Genomic DNA, 20,746 nt, shown 5'->3' with positions numbered 1-20,746 from the left:
CGTAAACACGTGAAACGAATAAGGTTTCTGATTGGTTAATGAAATTAATCGCAAAAACGCTTAATACTCCGGATTAATGGTCCGGACGAATGGTTGGGGTGGCTAGGTCGAAAATGTCGACTTTTTGCACTGGCGAAATTCGTGGTAAAAAGGGTCGTGAATATATATAAGATATATAAAAAGGTTGTTAGAACGATGAAAAGGTTACAAAAAACCCAAATATTATGATTGATTTAGCATTGTTCAGGCGTGGTTAGAGAAAATCAGCTATGCGCAGCTAAGCTACCATTTTGCGTGACACATAGGGAGACAGACGGACGGATGGAATACGGCTATTATTAAAGAGATGACGTTCCGATGGCAACTTCTTGGCACCTACGTACTAATCTTTTAGCGTCCAGTTTTCGTTTTGTTAAGAATGGAAGCTCCTGTGAAACCGATGGAAAAAAGGCTCAAGGAGTATGGAGTTTAATTGTGCGCGAGGACTTAGATCCTTATATTTTTCTTTGTATACGTGGCACTTTAGCAAGTTTGTCGCGCAGGGGAACGTTAGCTCAATGACTGTTGTGCATGTTCTCTCTGAATTACGATGATCAGTTGGCTTTCTGTTCATTTGGTCTGCTACTTCTGAACAAACTGCTGGGACAGGCGTATCCTATAATGTCAGCGCATAATCTAAAAGAGTCAGAGGCAAAAGTTAGGATGTGGCTCATGATTGTTCTCAGGATAAGAGTTGCGTCTCCACTTGTTAAGGCGGTCTTTCAATTGTTGAATAAACGTAATTGGGTTTCTTTGCTTACACAATGAATACAGCTCGAGGTTTCCTTCAGCTCCCATCTATTGCAGAGGAAGTAAGACAAAGTTCAAGATATTATTTGTTAATGATCATGTCAATTTTTGCCATTCCTTAAGTTGCGCAGATTTTAAGGACTTCACCTGAAAAACCTTTTGGTCGCAAGCATATTATACGAATTTGTTTAAATGATATGATTTGTGTTCACATGCTTATTTGTCAATCTGTACAGATTTCTAGCCTCCACGTTTACATTCGTCATAAATTTGTTAAACGGTTTTGATATTAAGTCACAGTTTTGATTTTGGCAAACTCAGGTGGGTAATATTGTCACTGACTAGGATGTTTAACCATTTTCGGTAATATCCATTTATGCAGCTGTCCATGTTTACGAGATCCATGATTCAGTGATTTGATAAATGGAAATACGTAACGTTGGATAATCTCGATTTTATTAAAACATTTTATCTGAAGTTTGTCAAGTAATTCAACGTGTTGCGTAATTTCATTGCACAGTTTAATTTTGATTTCATTACAGCTGGCTGGAATTCAACAGGTGGTATTTTTCTTTTTGAATGGTTACAAATGGCTGGAATTCAACAGGTGGTATTCGTTCTTTTCGAATGGTTACAAATGGCTGAAATTGATCACTTTTAGTCTTTTTCTTTTTAATACCGAACGAATGACATTTCTCCATGCGGTTGAAAAAAATGCTTTATACAGAAGAGGTGTAATTTACCATACTGCTACCTTAAGTCTGTCCACGTTGTCTATTTCGAAAAGATATTGAAGAGAAGCTGACTGTCACTTTCAGGCGCAGTCACAATGGCCTTATCGTCTGCCAATTGGAACGAGTTATTTTGCGATAGACAGCCTTAAAATACGTAACCCATGCATTTGATCTTGTCAGACTTAATGCTGCTGATTAACGTGTTGACGAAAAGATTGAACAGCGATAAGCTGTCTCCCTGAAGCACTCCTCTTAAAACTTTTATTGGTGATGTCATGAAAGTGTCTGTTAGAATAAAGATACCATAATTCAGGATAAAATCAGTCTGATAATATCTTCGGCCACAGGATGTATTCTCAGCGTTTCTATGATAAGGCTATGGTTGACTTCACCAAACGCATTTTTCAAATCTAACAAGGTGATAACACAGCTTTTTTACTGTAGTCTTGCATTGTTATAATATGCGAGAGGCATTCGATATGCTTAACACAGCCTGGTATACCTCATTTTTAGAAATAACTGAAGTAAAAACTTTTTACAGAACAGTCGAGTAATTGGACGAACGTTTTCGGGGTTTTCCGAGTCACCTTCTTTTTAGGCAGGTAGTTTTTCCGGATTTCCACACTCTACGAAAAGCCTTTTCTTTCCAAGCGGTCGGGATGATGTTGGCTGACGGAAACGCAGAACGGAAATTTTTTTAAGTGCTATTATAGTAACTTAGGCGATGAGAGGTGCTGCGAAGGATTTTATATTCTTAATGACCTTGGGGATTTCTGTGCCTTTGAACTTTTTCCAAAGAAGTTTACTGCCGCATTTGATCTCCTCCACAGGTTTGAAGGCTTTTGATTGTCTCTTTAGTTCGTTTTCTGTCTTTTCTACGTAATCGGTGGTAAATCTGTTTTTGTGCGTTTCGTTTACAACGTCTTGATTTTCAGAAAAGTAATTGTAGATCGTATTTTGCGTGTCACTTATTTGTTTATTCTCATCTAAGATGTTATTGCTGGGATGTATAATCATTCTAAAGAACTCGCTAGCACACTCCCAGTCCTGCTTCTATGTACTGCGGCAGAGATGCTTCTATGTACTGCGGCGTGTCACTAAATGCATCAAAAACAGAGAATGAGACAATTACCTCTCCTCATAACCTTTACTTGCAATCTTCTTTGAAATATCTTTAGTTTAGTTAAAGTACTTAAAAACAAAAACGTGAATGTTCACGTAGCAGGATAGAATGAGAGACTCCTCTTTTATATTCTCAATTTTTGCTAGCAAGTCTTAAAGAAACCTTTTTTAGATAAAACCAATAAAACCTTATTTATTTGCGAAATTCACCAAAAGTAGCCGCTATTCTTCTTCATTACTAAGTACTCAGCCTTCCCTCCGTAAATTAAATAAATTTGGTTGCACAACGCAAATTCTCCCAGTCTTAAGTATTATTGTTTTTGTTCCCAGTCATTACTAATTTCACTTTTAGCACCGTTCACAATATTATATTACATATCAATGACAAGTGCAGGTCTACAGTGATTTACATCGAATATATTATTAGTGTAATTAAAATGTACAAATTATTATATTCAAAAGAAAACAAATATTATATCTACAAATATTTATGAAATATATAAATCATGATCATAGAAACTTCTTATATTTTTAAAACATGCTCAAGCTGTACTTTGAAATATCTTAAAGGTAGCTTACAATGCCAACTTCCCTCAAAATAAACTCCAAAACAAACAAACAGGTATAACAGACACAACGAAACACGTCTTGCTGGGAACATATCATTTTGAATACCGTCTTCAAGAAACCAGTTGTTATAAAAATTTTGAGATGACGATTATAATAGACTAGGTTTCAGTGTGAATGCAAACAATGCAAATGTAAAATTTAATTTTCACGAAATATTATGACTTGCGAAAATTAGGTCTCACAAAAATTAATTCTTTGGTACCTAAATAGTCACAAGGGTCTTTTTACATTACTAGTCAGTTATTATACAGACATATCACAATGTGCACCAGTAAAGCCTGGTTTACACACACAACTGCCTGTATAGCACACGCCATTACTTAGGCTACAGTTATCACATTTTATATTACCTTCGACCTTTACATAAAAATCCACTTCGATGCTTGGGTCGAAATTATACCACAACGGATCAGCGACATCAGTATTAGCGAGCATAAAGTTCGCAATATCTTCAATATCACTACCGGGATTCCACGTGCTCATAAATTTTATATTTCTAGCGAAAGTCACGGTACGGTTGTGAAGCACGCGCAACGATTTGTATTGAACTTCTCTCACATCACGTGAATTACTGGCAAATTTTTTGAATTCGTCTGGATTACCGTATATATAGCTTCCTTGGAAGCGTGTCTCTTTAAATAACACGAGCGGTTTCTCCTGAGTAGGGTAGGAATCGCTTGTTGGTCCTAAATATTGAGCTATAGTAAACCAAACAAACAAACAAACAAAAAAATAACCAAACAACCAATCAACCAACCAACCAAACAAACAAAAACAAACAAACAACCAAACAAACAAACAAACAAACGTTACGATTTCTTGGTCTTCGTTAAGAAACTATATGGCGCTAGTTTCCACTGAAGTTTTTTAGCGCTTTATTGCTAACAATAGAGACATATCGGTAATAAAAAAAGAGAAAATAGAAAAACTAAAAACTAAAAAACAAACAGAAAAAATAAATAAAATAAATAAGTAAGTAATATGACCACCTACTTATATCACATTCAGTCCCTGAGTATCCCAGTGCACATTCGCATTTACCAGTCAACCCACACTGACCGAAATAACAGTTACCGCAATCTGGAATAAAGCTCAAATCAGTGGGGGGCTCAATGCGAATGTAAAATGACATTACCCAATGCAACCATCCTGATGAAATGAAAATAGAAAATATAATTGATGCATTTGAAACGATAAATAAACACAAAAAAGGAATTTTAAAATTTGAAATTCTGTTTAACGCTTTTTGTGCATCAAGTAGGACGTTCAGGTATAGAGATTGGATTTTTTACACAAAAATTAGATCAGGCGGAAACTTAAGTTTGTTAAAGTTGACATTTACCTCACTACAAAAAAATTAAAGAATATAAAATCAAAATCTTAATTTTTTTGCTGCATTCATTTTAACGTCCACGGCTATTAAGCGGCAAATTAATTTTTCATCCGTGTTGGTTTTAAGATCAAAGAGATTGAGTTTAATATGACTATGCAATGTCTGGTGGATCAAAAAAATTATCCATCTTGAAATATATCAATGCCAGATGCCAAGAAAATATATCAACATCAAACAGTTGGCAAGTTGTTGCTGCTACCAAGGCGCTGAGGACCGCAAATTTCTGTAAATTATTTCAAATAAAAAAACAAAATAAGTACATAAAAATTTCGGATCCGATAATCCAAGGCGCACTAGAAACGAAGTCGGTTAGAATTCAGCTGCTTCTTGCACCAGAGTGACCATTCCTTTCTACTACTGTTCTGATCCAGGTGGGGGACAGGGATAAAAATGATATTTTCGTAATAACATTTGTGCCAGAGTTGAGATTCTAAGCAGATTAACAAATTAAGCAAACTACCTCAATGGTCTCAACTTCAACAACATTGAATTTCTGGTAGTCATCAAAGACATAACTAAGTTTAAGCAATGGCTAACGTGTTCGGTTATGAAAGAATAATCTAACCCGTACGACTTACAGACGACAAAGAAGCAATCAACCTTCTACTACTATCCGATGAACAAACCAGTCATTATTATTGGATAAGAAGTTTCCAAGACTCGTATCATCACAGATAAATAACCACGATACTGCAAAATTTGTATGTAAGCGTTGCATCAATTCTTTTCAGGTAGAATCTGCATAGAATAGACACATTTAAATGTGCCAGATAAAAGAGGTTGTGGTGGTCGATATGCCAAAGCCATATTTAAAGTTAATGTTTACTAACTTTAGTAGGTCGATGCGAGTACCTTATGTGATATATATTCAACCTTCTACTACTATCCGATGAACAAACCAGTCATTATTGTTGGATAGGAAGTTCAAGACTCGTATCATCACAGATAAATAACCACGGTACTGCAAAATTTGTATGCCAAAGCCATATTTAAAGTTAATGTTTACTAACTTTAATAGGTCGATGCGAGTAACTTATGTGATATATGCTGACTTTGAATCTATCGCACAGAAATTTGAATCGAATCAAGAGGTTGATAGGGAGGGTTCATACACAACAAAGTACCAACATCACAAGCCATGAGGATTTTGCATCTACGTCGAAGGTCTAACAAAGTACAAACAAATCCTCTAGCGCGGCACGATGTTGCAGAGGTTTTCGTCGAAACTCTAGAGGTAACAGAATACATTGCCAATCGCAAGCACTTTGTACAGATTGACGATAACTGGTTTCGGTGTTCCTTAAGGATCAATACTTGGGCCAGTAATCTTCAACCTTTACGTCATCGACCTCCCTAATCATCTGAACGTATCAGGATCCCTTCAATACGCCGATGATACGACGGTGTGTGACCACTGCAAAGCCACACAAGTTGCAGAAAAGACTGGTGAGTTCGTAAAAGATTTACAAAACCATATATCGTGGTCAATAAATTCCAACCTTGTTTTTAACAATAAAAAAAACAAAAACATGTTATTTAGCACAAGGCAACTTTTCCGAACCCATAACATCAAAAACGCTGATACCAAGCTTACGTACGATGATCATCTCCTGAAATCATCAGAGGGGCTCAGGACCCTTGGAGTGACGTTTAAGCAACATCTCGAATGGAAAATGCAGATCAACTCTGTCGCAAAAAACTGCTTCCGTACTCTCAAATCATCGAAGCCCATAAAGCGACTGCTACCATTTTATTTTAAAAAACAGCTTGTTAACGCATTGGTTTTGTCTAAGCCGGACTATGGCAACTCGGTGTACATCGGCACGACTCCAGCGTACTTACTTAAAAGGCTTTAAAAGATCCAAAATGCAGCGGCTGTTTTGTTTTACAAAGACATGCGAAGATCGCGGACGTTATAAAACTGTCAGGGCTGACAGGGCTTGAGAGATACAAGTATCTGTGCTTGCCTTCAAAGCTTTACATGAAATTGTTCCCGGCAACATGCAAGTCAAACGAAAGATCAATCATCGAACCCTTCGAAATAACACCAACATCACAGGAACAATGATCGACTGTAATGACAGCATTACGACATTCCAAGCAGAAGCTAAGACTGTCTTTAACGATTTACCAAAGGGCATAAGGGATTGTAATAAACTTAATGAATTTTAAAAATTTTAAAAAAACAAAACTAAAAAGTACTCAGTTGACAAAGCCTTAGCACGGGCAATGACATAAATGTTTAAGTTATAACAGTCTCCCATAGCTAAAATTTAATGTTTTTGTTGTTGTGTGTGTATAAGTGGTCCACAAGTGCTACCGATTCTTGTCCTTTCAATGTTCGCGCCTATGATCCTATCCTAATTAACATGTCAATCTTCTTATTCTAAATGGATTTTCTTCGTATACTCAAGTATTTAATGTTTACTTATATTTAATTTTATTTATTTATTCATTTATTTATTTATTTATTTATATATTTATTTATTAAGTATTTTATTCGCGCGCGTGTGTGTGTGTTTAAATGCTCCACGTGCTTCCAATTCCTGTTCTGTCAATTCACGCGCCTATGATCCTATCCTAATCAATATAACAATTTTTTATTCTATCTAAATTTAATTTAGATACTCAAGTATTTAATGTTTAACTGTAATTGTTTATTTATTTAAGTATTTTATTTTGTGTGTGTGTTTAAGTGGTCCACAAGTGCTACCAATTCATGTTTGTTCATTTACGCGCCTATGATGTTACCCTAATCCTTTTACTGATGTCTTTATTCTACAACCATGTAATTTATGGATATGCTTGAAATAAATCGGTTATTATTATTATTACTATTATTATTATTACTAGTCGATAAAGCCAGTGGAGAAATCCACTTAGGCAAAAGGACAATGGAAAAATAGGTTGTTTTAGATTTTTTGCTGACGTCAACAGTGCAGGTACAAAAAAAATTGGCCAAGTTTAGTTTATTCGTTGCCTATAACGTGTAAAGGTTAAAACGCTGATCACAATAATGTATAGGATCATATGTATTCGACAAAAGCCTAAGGAGATATAAGGTGTTAAAAATTTTGTTGACGTCAGAAATGGCCTGTCAAACCCAAAAATTTATTTTCAAGAAATTTGTGTACCTATTGCCTTTATCGTATAGATCTTGAAACGCTGATCAAGAAAATGTATAGGATCGTGTACTTGTGACAAACGGATGCAGAGATATTAGGGTTTAAAGGTTTTTTATGACGTCATTAACCCGTCCATTCCGAAACGGATTTGGTGACCCAGGTTTGGAAAACTTACCCAAATTGGTCCCAGGTAGTCCCTAGTTACCCACGCAGGAGATGACGTCAGTTATTTCCACTCGTTTCCAAGTTATTTAGCCTTAAATTTAAAAGTGCAATGCAATGGCTTCACTAATCTTAATATACTTTCCTTTGACGTCAATATTGCTCTAACGTCAGTCTGCTAATTTACAAAACAAATTTATAAGCGATGTTTTATAGACTTAATCAAAGAAATTTTATCCACTTTGCAAAAGTCACAGACAGAAGCTCCGTATTATTATATAAGACTAGTCGATAAAGCCCGTGGAGAAATCCACTTAGGCAGAAGGACAATGGAAAAATAGGTTGTTTTAGATTTTTTGCTAACGTCAACAGTACAGGTACAAAAAAAATTGGCCAAGTTTAGTTTATTCGTTGCCTATAACGTGTAAAGGTTAAAACGCTGATCACAATAATGTATAGGATCATATGTATCCGACAAAAGCCTAAGGAGATATAAGGTGTTAAAAATTTTGTTGACGTCAGCAATGGCCTGTCAAACCCAAAAATTTATTTTCAAGAAATTTGTGTACCTATTGCCTTCATCGTATAGATCTTGAAACGCTGATCAAGAAAATGTATAGGATCGTGTACTTGAGACAAACGGATGCAGAGATATTAGGGTTTAAAGGTTTTTTTATGACGTCATTTACCCGTCCATTCCGAAACGGATTTGGTGACCCAGGTTTGGAAAACTTACCCAACTTGGTCCCAGGTAGTCCCTAGTTACCCACGCAGGAAATGACGTCAGTTATTTCCACCCGTTTCTAAGTTATTAAGCCTTAATTTTAAAAGTGCAATGCATTGCCTTCACTGATCTTAATATACTTTCCTTTGACGTCAATATTGCTTTAACGTCAAAGTTTGCTAATTTACAGAACAAATTTATAGGCGATGTTTTATAGACTTTATCAAAGAAATTTTATCCACTTCGCAAAAGTCACAGACAGAAGCTCCGTATTATTATATAGATTAGAAACTAGCAAAAACAATATACCTAAACCACCTGAAACCTATAACACCACTAGAAATGACCAAAGACGATTGGAAAAGATATTGAAATAAAGGCAGTCACATTTGCAAGAAACCAATAGGGTACAGACGAATAATACAGACACCTCGAAAATAGATTGGAAGTAATGATATATTTCTGTTTCAATTTTTCATAATAACATCATGACGAAACACAACAGTTATCGTAAACTCACCTTTGTTTTAATCATAAAAGGACGAGTCAAGACGAGTTTTATTACGTGATACCGTTATGTCTACTGGGGTTCCATTACTAGCAAAGGTAGGCTTTAGAACATCAAAATTTTATAGTGTTTTTCTATATCCCTGTCATATTCCTTTACAATGTAGTTAGACAAATCACCCTAAGCTTCAAAATCATTATTTTTGTTTATATCGCGCACATACCTTACTATTGCACATACCTTACTATTGCCCTTCGTAATTATACTTGAACTATATCCACAATGCACCTACACGCTCTTCTCTACTTATCGTATAATCTTTCACAGTCATACGAATAATCTCAGGACTTGCGTACCTTTTCACGGTATCCTCAGTAAGTTTAATAATAGGGTCTGGGGGATTATCCCCGACAATCCTCAACACAACTTCGGTATCTAAAGGAGTTGGGTTATCAGCAATAATCTTCTTGACACTACTTTCATCCATCCCCATCTCGCTAAAAACCTTCCTAACTAACTCGTCATCAATATCATATTCGTGATCAAAAACCACTCGACCGAAATAAATCAACATTTTATTACCTAAATATCCTTTATAAACATGGATGCACCAACAATTCCAACCAACTTGACAGGGTGACTGAAATCCACTTTACCTAAATTCGGTCCAAGACCTAAAACGACTCTTCAACAACATCGCATAACCAATACTTTTCACTAACAACGGTGGCATGATAGAGGTCATTCTTAACTTCCTTAACCTCACTCATTTACATAGGGTTGGATTTTTCCTGTGTAGACTCTTGCACCACAACAGCTTTTGTCACCTCCAAATCACGACTTTTCCTAAAATACCAAAAACCTCCACACAATAACACAACCAGACAACCAGTGAAATAAATAATAACAATTCTCCCTCTCATATTCTATCTCACTCTTCTCAATATGTTTACCTCTTAATAACTTCTTCTTTCTCTTCCGATTTAGTTTCTTCCCCTGTTCCACCCTTTTCAGATTCTTTTTCTTCTTCGTCACTATTTCCTCATTCTCCATTTTTATCACTCCAGTGTTTTTTCAAAAAATATTTCTCAGTTATAACAGTAACACTTAAAGGTGCATGCTAGAAACCAAACCTACAATACAATTCACATGTAACTTGCAAAGCTGCAATCTTGGTCAAAATATGTTGATACAAAACAGCTAATTTCGCATTTCGCCCCCACAAGTAATTGCGTAGGCTATTTCTATATTAGATTCACACATTTTAAACTTGTCAAATATTTGGTTAAGTCCAAAGTCTAAAATGTGCTAATTGTTGCTGACGTCAGCATTATCATTTTTTACAATTTTCGGGGGCTTCGTTGGCCCCGACGTGGATTATTTCGGTGTGCTGTCGTGCTAGAAAATGTGACTAGCAACTTTTCAACGGTATCTGCCTGGATACGTGTGCGCAAAAGTAGCGACTTTGGAGCCTGCCGGTTGGCAGAACATTGGCTGTTTCACACTTTTGTCCATATTTAAAAAAAAGGATCCTTTTTTGAATGCACAATAGGCTTTGTGCATTCAAAAAAGGATTCATTTCCAAATCATCCTCCAACTCGCTATCACCCAAACCAGGAGTATTTGAAGCAACACTTAAATACATTAACAAACAAATTTATATACTCAATCATTTAGGAACCAGCTAATCAATTACTGTACAGCAAAATCACAACTACCTAACCAACTAGCTACCAACAAATCACAATAAAAATGCAACAAAAAACAACAACCTACACAACAGTAATTAGGGATATGAGGGTACGAGACCACTTTTACAAGTAAAAGTTAGTTGTCTCTTACCCTCATACCCCTGACTATTTGTGTATATTTTGATGTTTGAGAGGGTCAGCGTGATACTGTTTATACCATTTGAGAGGCCCCACAACAAAAAACAACAACCTACACAATTTCCTGCACAACAAAATTAAATCAAAAACACAACAAAAGATAGTCTGGTTGAGAGCTAGGTAAAACTAAACGACCAACAATTTCTTCCTAACGAAATACCTCCTCCCTGCCATCCAAATAATGCAACGTCGGTTGATTGACACTAACACACCTTTTCTCAATTTTTTACACATCCACCGACCAATTTGGATCCGTCGCCCTTCTCCTACCACCCTCCAAAAATATTTCACAGAGGTACCCACGTCCAACAACACCTCACCATGACTCCATGGCAATGAAAAAACCCTGATAAATACTATCCAACTTAAGCGCATCAACAGGTCTCATTTCAATAAGTCTAGTCTTATCCTCATTAAACCACGAACCACGCCCTGCAACCTAGTAACTCACTTAACATTTCACATCCAACCATTTTCCATCTCGGTCCTATACTGATGACTAAATAATCTCTCCGCTAACGTCCTATCAAGCCTTTCAACAATACCCTGACTTCTATGTTGTTTTGGATCACCTTTTTGGATGGATGTGGAATGATTCTTGAATAGTTTTTAACGTCACCGTAAAATTCCCTTCCCTCATCGACCATTATTAAATCAGGGTTTTAGGAATAAGTCATATGATGAATTTGGTCTTGTTACGTACTTTGATCGGGATAGGTAAGTTTGAACTGTTGGTTGTTTCAAACCCTTTTAATACCCACCATCGCCATAATAAATCATCTTCAACTTCATATCCATTTATATAAAAACAACTTATAAAAATCATGCTGCAGAGTATAGCTTTGACTTGAGGCCCTGCATTTTTTCAAATGTCAGCCTCATTTGATCGCTTTTTGACTTAATACTCACCTTACTGATTTCCCTAGAAATCGCAATATACTTATCCCTTATCTTCTTAAACTCATCACTAACAAACTATCCGTCATCTAGACCCTGTGACATTAAATTCTCGATCTTTACTATGGATAAGTTCAGTTTATCGATCATGCTTGAGTATTTGTTTATCTTTTTTCCGACATGTTTTGATGAATTTTGATGTTGGTAGGATTGATAGGCCGATGGCTGAGGACACAGATTCCAATGCAAGAGATCCTGTTAAGACAATAATTGTGGGTGCTGATGCTAATGCACCTACACCTAACAAAGTACTCGCACATTCAGTCACACTAACATAATTACACTCTACGGACGACCTCTTGCAATGTTTTTTATACTTATCCACAGGCTTCTCCTTTGTCGCCCTTTTTGAAATATTTGGGAATTTTGGGATAGATATCTTTGACTTCCATTTTTATTTGTTAGGAAAAAGTGATGGCTGAACCTATAGACATGCAAGATGATACAGCCGAGCAGGAAACTTCATTTACTGATCAGATTGATACTGAGGAGACTGATAATGATGAAAGTATGTCGCAACTGTCAAGAGTGGAGAGAACTAAGGTGCTTATAAAGGGATTGAGGATAAGTTGGTTGGATTATTCATCCGTTCCGATTGGTAAACGTTATGATAATTTTAAGAAAGAAGGGAAGTTGTTTTATGAGCTTGGTGATGTTGTAGAATTGACAAAATTAAGGTGGAACTTTGCAGGCTACGAAAAGATTTTTAAAGGTATTGGGTAAGAGGTGACTAGAAACTCTTGGCTTTCAACCGGATACTATTGATAAGGGTTTTAAATCTAGGTAAATTTCTTTAGAAGAAATTAAGATGGAGGAGATAGTGGATTAGATAACGGATGCTGGTGATATAGAGGAGTTAGGGATTTGGTTAGGGAGGTGGATAAGGTTGTTGGAGAGGTTGAAACTGCGAAAAATATTGATGTGGATGGACGGACGCTCGAGTTTAGGAAGTAATTGTGGAAGTTATTAGGTCTCGTCATTGAAGACTGATACAGCGAAATATGTTATGGCAAAAGATCATTCGTATTTGGAGTATGAGAAGTCAAAAGATTTGATTGCCGGGGAGGGTGATGAGTTGAGTGATGATTATATGGAGTTGAGGAAGAGGGTTGAGAATAGGATTGTGAAGTTAAAGGATGATTTGGGTGTGCATGAGGAGGAAATTTCGATTTTAAAGGGTAAGCTGTTTAGTGAGGTTGCGAAGATAAAGAAATCGTTTAGGCAGTTGATGAACACTGATGTGTCGTTAAGGGAAAGGGTAAAGACATTGTTTAGGTAGCAGGGGATTACCATGGCCTCTATACTTAGAGTTATCGGTATAACAATTAGTACTATTGTGTTGGCTGTGGGTGGTGATAGTAGCGGTGGTGGTGGTGGTGGTAATACTGTTGCTACGAAGACTGTGAAATTTGTTGCTGATGTAGGAGGAATAACTATATTATATTTTACAAGGAAATGAATTTTTATAAGTATCCAGTGTGAGTTGTCTGATTTGAAAAGAAAGGGATTATAGAATTGGTGGTTATCTGTTAAGGGTAAGAGACTTACATAAACATAGGAAGTATGTGACGTTGAAGGACTTCTTTGATATTGAGTTCCCAATGTGTTTACGCATTATATTTCCAGTAGTATACGTACTTATTAAAAATAAGAAGGATTGGAGGTTGTGGGGTAGTGAAAAGTACTTCGGTCATTGGTCTGTTCACCTTGGGTTTGCTATTTGGGATCTGGGATCTGGGATGTTAAAATCTCTACATAGGTTTCATATTTATTATCGTGTCAGGATGATATTATACGCTCTTTAGGTAAAGTTACCTGGTTAGAGTATATTTTCTCAATATTATAATGTTTGGTCGGGTGAGGGTTATAAAATTGTTTGTGATGAACGTGGTGCTGATAGAAACGTGAATATAGGCCCTGAGAGGTCGTTTATGTATTAGGATAAGAATGACCAGGGTGATTGGTTGGATAATTATATGTATTCGAAGTGTATAATTGATATAAGTAGGGTTTGACGAGGAAGCTTGACCTTTGATTTCTGAAAGTGTGAGGGAATATTGTTATTTATTGATCGTTAGTCAGGTTGGTGCAAAGAGGAGTATTTATCATCCTGATTCCAGAAAGAAATATCGTTAAAAATATGGGGTTATTGTTATGAAGGCCGTTGATGTTGATGGTGATATTTGGAGATATGAGAGTTTGTTGAATATGCCAGGAATAAAGTTGATTTTCCTTTGGCTTCTGGAGTCAATATTTTGTTGTCGGATATGTTGGTCAGGCTTGGTGTTGTTGAGGGTTATATTTATAGTATTAAACTTGCGGGGGTTACTATGAGGATTGGAAAGACTAATATTGAGGTTAATAGTAATCATGTGTCTAACAATCACGTCTCAAAGATGAATCATGATATTCCTGTCATAATGTTGATTTTGTTAGTAGTCATCACGTTCCCAAGGTAAGCAGAACTTTGAATATTGGTGAATAGCATGAAGAGGAGAAGACGGTGTTGTTTTTGTTGGTCGGTGGAGGAATTGGATTTTTTTTGTTTGTGCTGAGTGGAATAGCGATGATTGATAGTTCTGCTGTGGTTAATGCTGTTGCTTTTAGTGGTGGTGGTGTGATTGCTTGGTGGTAGTAACAAGGAGAGAGTTGGACCTGATAAGGCTTTGGAGAGACTTACAGATGCCAGGGAAAAATTTAATCAGGAGAGGGCTGAAAGGATTGATGATTAAAGACTTTGATTTATTTGTTTTATTTTTTCGTGTTAATGTTTTTGTGAAAGAGAGGGTTTCGTCTGAAGGAGGATCACGAAGGCAGAATTTTATACGATTAGTGATCTTACAGAACTTGTTGGGGGATTAATTTTGATAGGCAAAGAGGGAAGGTTATTATTGATGATGATGTTGTTATACCTAAATATGCGGAGATGATGTAGTGGTAGCGCATTCGATTTGTACTCAAAGATGCTATACGCATCTCTAGCGCTAATTTAACATAGTTAAAGTCGGAGAGAGATAGAGCTAGCCGTTACGATGGAATCCCCAAGGACGCTTTAAACTTCCCGTTACTTACTTACTTACTTACTTACTTACTTACTTACTTACTTCCTTTGAGGAAAATGAATGTAAAATTTGATACGTTTGATGGTCTTAGGTCGTTGTCAATCAGATTGTAGAGTTGAATAGTTGTGATAATTTAGTATGTGGTGTATGAATTTATATACTTGACATGTAGGTGGAGAAGAGATTCGGTATGAAAGCGTTGTGAATGTGGAACCTAAGAATATTTTGTATAAGAGGTTGGGATGGTCGTGTATTTATTGTTTAAATGTTTGTATTATAGACCGTCTTAGAAAAAAAATTAGCAAGGACTACCCTATCGATAACGCTACATTTTTTTCTCCATATTTTTATACAGAGCTTTCTATAAATGCAGCTGGACAGAATTTTTTTACTCTTCACTATTCACAATTAGACGAACCATTTCTTTGCGCATCGAAAAAAGTTAAGTGTAGTTAAGTTGGGTTTGATCACGGGTCTAGGCTGCGAGATTCCTTTGACTAGCGCGTGCTACTGTTAAACCCAAATTTTTTCCCCTTAACAGTCTAAGCTATAGAAAAAGCAACAACCACCCAATATACACGCAACTTTTAGTGCCAAAACGTTGGAAATTTGTTAATATGATTAAAAAATAAACACTTTCAATGATTGCCGCAGTGGCCGGGTAGTTAAAAATGACAACAATTTTTTTCTTCTCTTTTTTTTTTTCTCATTTTTTTCTTTATTTTTTAGGAAACACATATTAAGCCTCGAAATGAAAAAAATTATTCGCGACTTTCCGGTAAAATCAAAATTAGTGAAAAATCCCATTGTGGGACAGACACCTTAGCTCCTTATCAATATATAGTCTCTACGAGCTAGATAATTTACCGATACCGCAATATTGTACGATAGGGTTTTGATACACAAGAAGTGGTTGTTGATAAGGTTAATACTGTTTATAATTTTTGTTTTAATACACCCTCTAGATCGTTGAAGGGTATATTCATTTTGTTTGAAGATGCAATGGGTATGGTAGAGATGGTGAAAAGTTTTAAATCCTAAAATTAGTAAGGTGAGCGTGACCGTGAAGGGTCATCTGAATCAATTGTTTAGTTTGGATCTTAAGAGTTATCATCAGTGAGAAGAGGTGAAGAAACATTTTGCTAGTGGTCGATTGCAGGAGTATGGAAATGTGCAGAAGAAATGTTGTTGGGAGGAATTCTCATGGGTGGTTATTATACGAGTGCGTTTGCGTTGTGGATTGGTTTTCGAACTACTGAGAATGTTAAGCTTCATGAAAGCTGTAGAAGGGTGGAGAATGCTTCAGAGTGTCTTACTTTGCAAATAGAGAGGACAGTGGAGGGTAAGGGAAAGATGAATGCATATATGTTTTTGTATATTGATGCACAGATTAATATTAAGGCTGAAAAATTCTTAAATCTGTTGTATTAAAATGTTTGTAAAAAGATCCTTCTACGGCGTTATTTGTGGGACCAACGGGTTGTGGAAATACTAAATTGGTTTGTTGTGCGGTGAGTTTAGGTGGAATAAGACTTTTTGGAAAGGAAGTGTTTGTAGACTGATGATTGTGTATTTTTAGTGGAAGTTATTGGGTTTTTTAGTAGAGAATTGCAAGGTTCTGTTTATTGTGGATGACATTATTGCTGATGAAATGTTGTATAAGAGGAGACAACCGTTTTTGGATTTGAGTATTAGTGGTAGACATAGGTTGCATTCTTTGTGGTTGTTGGCCCAGATTTATTTAGCGATGCCAAAAATATTCGACGTAAACAGATGCTTTTTTATTTTAATTCCCACCAATATTCCGATGGTAAAATGATTGACGAGGAGACTGGTGTAATTGAAGATTGGAGAGGTATTATTAGGAGATTGAAAGAGAGTAAGCACTCGTGTTTGTACATTAGGTTGGAGTATCCGGTTGGTTCATTTAATAAATTTTGTGACGGTTGTATTTTGTCCAAATACGTTTACTTTCATGTCTTTATGTTTTTTGAATTTTGGTATGTCCTTTAATATAACGGGGATCGGTATGCCGTCAAAGTTTAAATTTTTAATGTTTCCTTGTATTTTGATGGTCTGTGTGGGTCCTTGGGTTGTGGATGAGTAATTGCGTACTTAAACATTTGTTGTCATTGTTTTGACGTTTATTACAGCCTTTGTTGCGTTTAGTTTTTGTGGTACATTGATATAAGTTGAATCCATTTCTTCAGCTTATAATTTTTTCAACTCTGGCGCAAATATTGTTATAAAAATATAATTATCATCCCTGTCCCCCACTTGAATCAGAACAAGTAGATAGGAATGGTTGATCCGGGCACAAAAAGCAGCTGAATTCTAACTCACTTTGTTTTTAGCGCGCCTTGGATAATTTGATCCAAAGTGCACTAGAAACAAAGTGAGTTAGAATCAGCTGCTTTTTGCTCAAGGATCGACCATTCGTATCTACTAAATAAGAGCTAGCACTTCAACATAACATGTAAATTTTTTGGCACACTATTTTTTGCATACAATAGTGCAGGATAAGCAAACTTCTAGAAGGAAATAACAAAATATATTCACCTTTCGTTTCTTTTTTACGTTAGTACTTTTTGTTACGGGAAAGGATGGAACTAAAGTCTACATACTTCTGGGAGATGCTAAAGGGTCAGCCCACCCGTTTCTGAATTGGCGGGTTAGGTAACGTCATTACAAAACCTTTAAATCCCAATATCTCCTTAACCGTTTTTCAAAAACACAGGACTGATGCATAATATTAATCAGTGTTGCAAGCTCCGCACAATGGAAGTTTTAGTGTGTTAATGGGACATTTATGACGTCATTAAAATGTATCTCCGTAATTGTGCACTCAAATGGATTTTTCCGCAGACCATTGAACTAGTCTTAGTCTGCCATCCCTCCGGATATATCACCATGCTATAAAAATTTAAGAAGAAACAGCCTTACTTTGATACCATATGCCATTGTTTCCTTGCAGATCAGGATGATGAAATACAGATAAATTCATATTCGCTGTATTCTTCCAGTTGGAGACCGACTTGGTGAAGTCATTCCCACTAGGACAGCATGCTCTGAATGTAACGTTAAGTCCTGGTATCATTAGCATGGAACTCCATGTTAACCTTCGTCCTCGACCTGGGCGTGGTATGTTCTCAACCCACTTAATGAAATCATTTGCACGCAAACGCACAAACCTCCCAGATGGTGTGCAGTTATTGTAGTTAAAATTTTCAAATAGTACTGCTGGATATTCTGCCGTTGGTTGTGGATGGTCTAAAAATTATGGAGTTAATTTAACTAAATAATATTCTCAAATATGAAAAAGAATTCTCATAGGAAGCAGAATTCAGAAGTTTTATTAAGATTCGCAAATATGTAAATTTTGAAATAAGCTTATTAAAAACAACACGCAAATTTAAAAAAAATCATTTGTTGTAGCATAATTGCAATGCAATAGCCAGGAGACCAAGCATAACTTTTCTTACCACGGGGAAAAATTATTATTATTAATAGTTAAGGCAGGAAAAATTACGCTGGGTCGCAAACGAATTTCCCGCTCTTTTTGATTTATTACTTCTATCGAACTTTACTCTTGTAATCATTATCGGGGAATCGTTTGTGTTAAGTGCGGATGACCCCACTCACCCGAACAAATATAATTAATAATCGTACGATTTAAGAGGGTAAGATGTAACCACACAGGCCTTGTGTGCATATTGGTTGATTTAATTTGGGGTTTGCTCTGAGAATTTATTTTGTGTTAATTGGTGGATTTGAATTTTTAAGCTTTCGTATGAGAAACTAAAATTGATATCCTCGAAAAAAGCTTAGTTAACTAGCAATGCATCAACATCTGTATATTCTGCATGAAAAATTATAGATTTGCAAAATTACATGCTGGAAAACTTGAACTTTTTTCCATTCTTACAACTAGAATGCTGCTTCCTATATTACAATACGCTTGTGTGATGACTACTGCCGTTCACAGCACAAAAATCACCTGTCACTTTTTAATGGCTTACCTAAGTCTCCAGCTTATATTTAGCTGGCCGGCTATTAGGTGCTGTATATATGTATTTCATTTTACAACTCATAACGGTATAAACAAAGAAAATAAAATACAAAATAGCATAAAAAGAGAAAATAAAAATAAAATAAAAAATAATATTAAATTTTAAATATTCGCTTCTAAAATGGATTAAAGGCGCGTAATCACCCTGTTGCCAAATTTTTTTAAGGTGCCTATTTTATTGTATATAAATGAGAAAACATTATCCTGAAAATTTTATTCTGTTTTGTTTTGTTTCTTCTCTGGTCTTTAAAAACAATGGCAAATAGAATAAAGAGAAAATTAAACCTAAGTAGAGAAAGTGATACAAATTTTTTGATGCCATGTTTTACAAAGAAAAAACAAACTAAAAAAAAGAACAGCGTGAACGGGGCCTACCATAATGGCGATTTTATCGAACTCCATCTCAGTGCTCATTTAAAGTTAAGGCCGTTTGTTTATCTACAGTTTCACACATATATTTTGCGACGGCCCGCTTATTAGACGGGAATAAGAGATTAACAAGATCGTTAAATATGGTAGCTGGAAAAAAAACCCAATAAATTCAAGATATTAAAGTACCATTATTTCGAATTCTAATATCCTCAAATTTTCAGGAAAGTTATAACTCCGTCTGAACTTTGAAACAAACAAAAAAAAATGTATATGTTAATTTTTTTTGATAAGGGTGATTACGCGCCTTTAAAATCGTCGTCGTTGTACGAAGTCATACCAATTCCCAATAATAAATTTAACTTTGTCAATCAATTTAAAGTTTGCAATATCGATGATTTTTCTCATCAATGGCATTTCATTTGTGACTACAATGTCCATGATGTTTAATCCCTCATCCGTGCATATACATAGGAACAACATTGGAACAACTTCTTTTAGTTGTTCCAAAATTCTCTTTTTTTGTTGTCGAGTTTTGTAGTAGACGAATGAAAAGTGCTTCTAGCTCACAAGTTTAACAGATACTAACTGGAACACCTCATGTAAAACATTGCTGCTAAAGCGAGATACGTTAACAAGATTTAGAGCTAAACTTTAACTTTCAACTTCTTTTGAAATCTAGAGGAGAATGAACACAGTTCCATTCCATAAGTTAACTTCGGAATAATGATTGAGTTATACAGTGTGATGGACAAAAGTTGGTGAGGATATTGACAGCAGCCCACATTTCATTTATTTACGCTTGATTAGGGTCAAGGTTGTTATTTCCGGATAAAACCAAGATGATGAAAAGAATCGGTATTGGAAATCTGGTTCGCATTAACCGTAATGTATGTTTCTTCCGGAGAAGATTTCCCAGATTAGGTCTTTTTGAACTTGAACTTTATTTTATGACGATATAACCATAGTCAACACAATGGTTTATCATAGTTTGTAAGTCAAAATGTCGCACTCATTAAAATTTACATAAGAAACAATACCTGCATATTCACCACAAATCACTGTTCCTACTTTCAGTGATTTAATTTCCATAAGAAGATCTTCTGAATAGATTTGTAAAATTCACACTGCTGTGTTGTATGCTTTTTGATGTGTGTATCTCTGTGGCATGGATTAAAAGAGAAATACAGTGGATTCTTCCCCGAGGATACAG

General features: G+C 35.8%; 1 protein-coding gene across 1 annotated transcript in view; it reads right to left on the bottom strand.

Moving 5' to 3' along the window:
* Positions 1-3,042: 3,042 nt before the first annotated feature.
* The window catches only part of LOC130624130 (uncharacterized), a 29,944-nt gene continuing 12,240 nt past the window's right edge, over positions 3,043-20,746 (bottom strand). Inside the window, exons 3-5 of the mRNA XM_057439698.1 lie at positions 18,039-18,365; positions 4,269-4,424; positions 3,043-3,961 (exon numbers count right to left, since the gene is read on the bottom strand). Of these exons, the coding sequence (XP_057295681.1) occupies positions 3,519-3,961; positions 4,269-4,424; positions 18,039-18,365 (926 nt within the window). The 3' untranslated portion in view covers positions 3,043-3,518. The remainder of the gene's footprint in view (positions 3,962-4,268; positions 4,425-18,038; positions 18,366-20,746) is intronic.

Source organism: Hydractinia symbiolongicarpus, chromosome 13 (assembly GCF_029227915.1).
Source record: "Hydractinia symbiolongicarpus strain clone_291-10 chromosome 13, HSymV2.1, whole genome shotgun sequence".
In the NCBI taxonomy this organism is placed as follows: Eukaryota; Metazoa; Cnidaria; class Hydrozoa; order Anthoathecata; family Hydractiniidae; genus Hydractinia; species Hydractinia symbiolongicarpus.
Note: the sequence above shows the minus strand (reverse complement) of the source record. Positions and strands in the feature narration are given on the sequence as shown.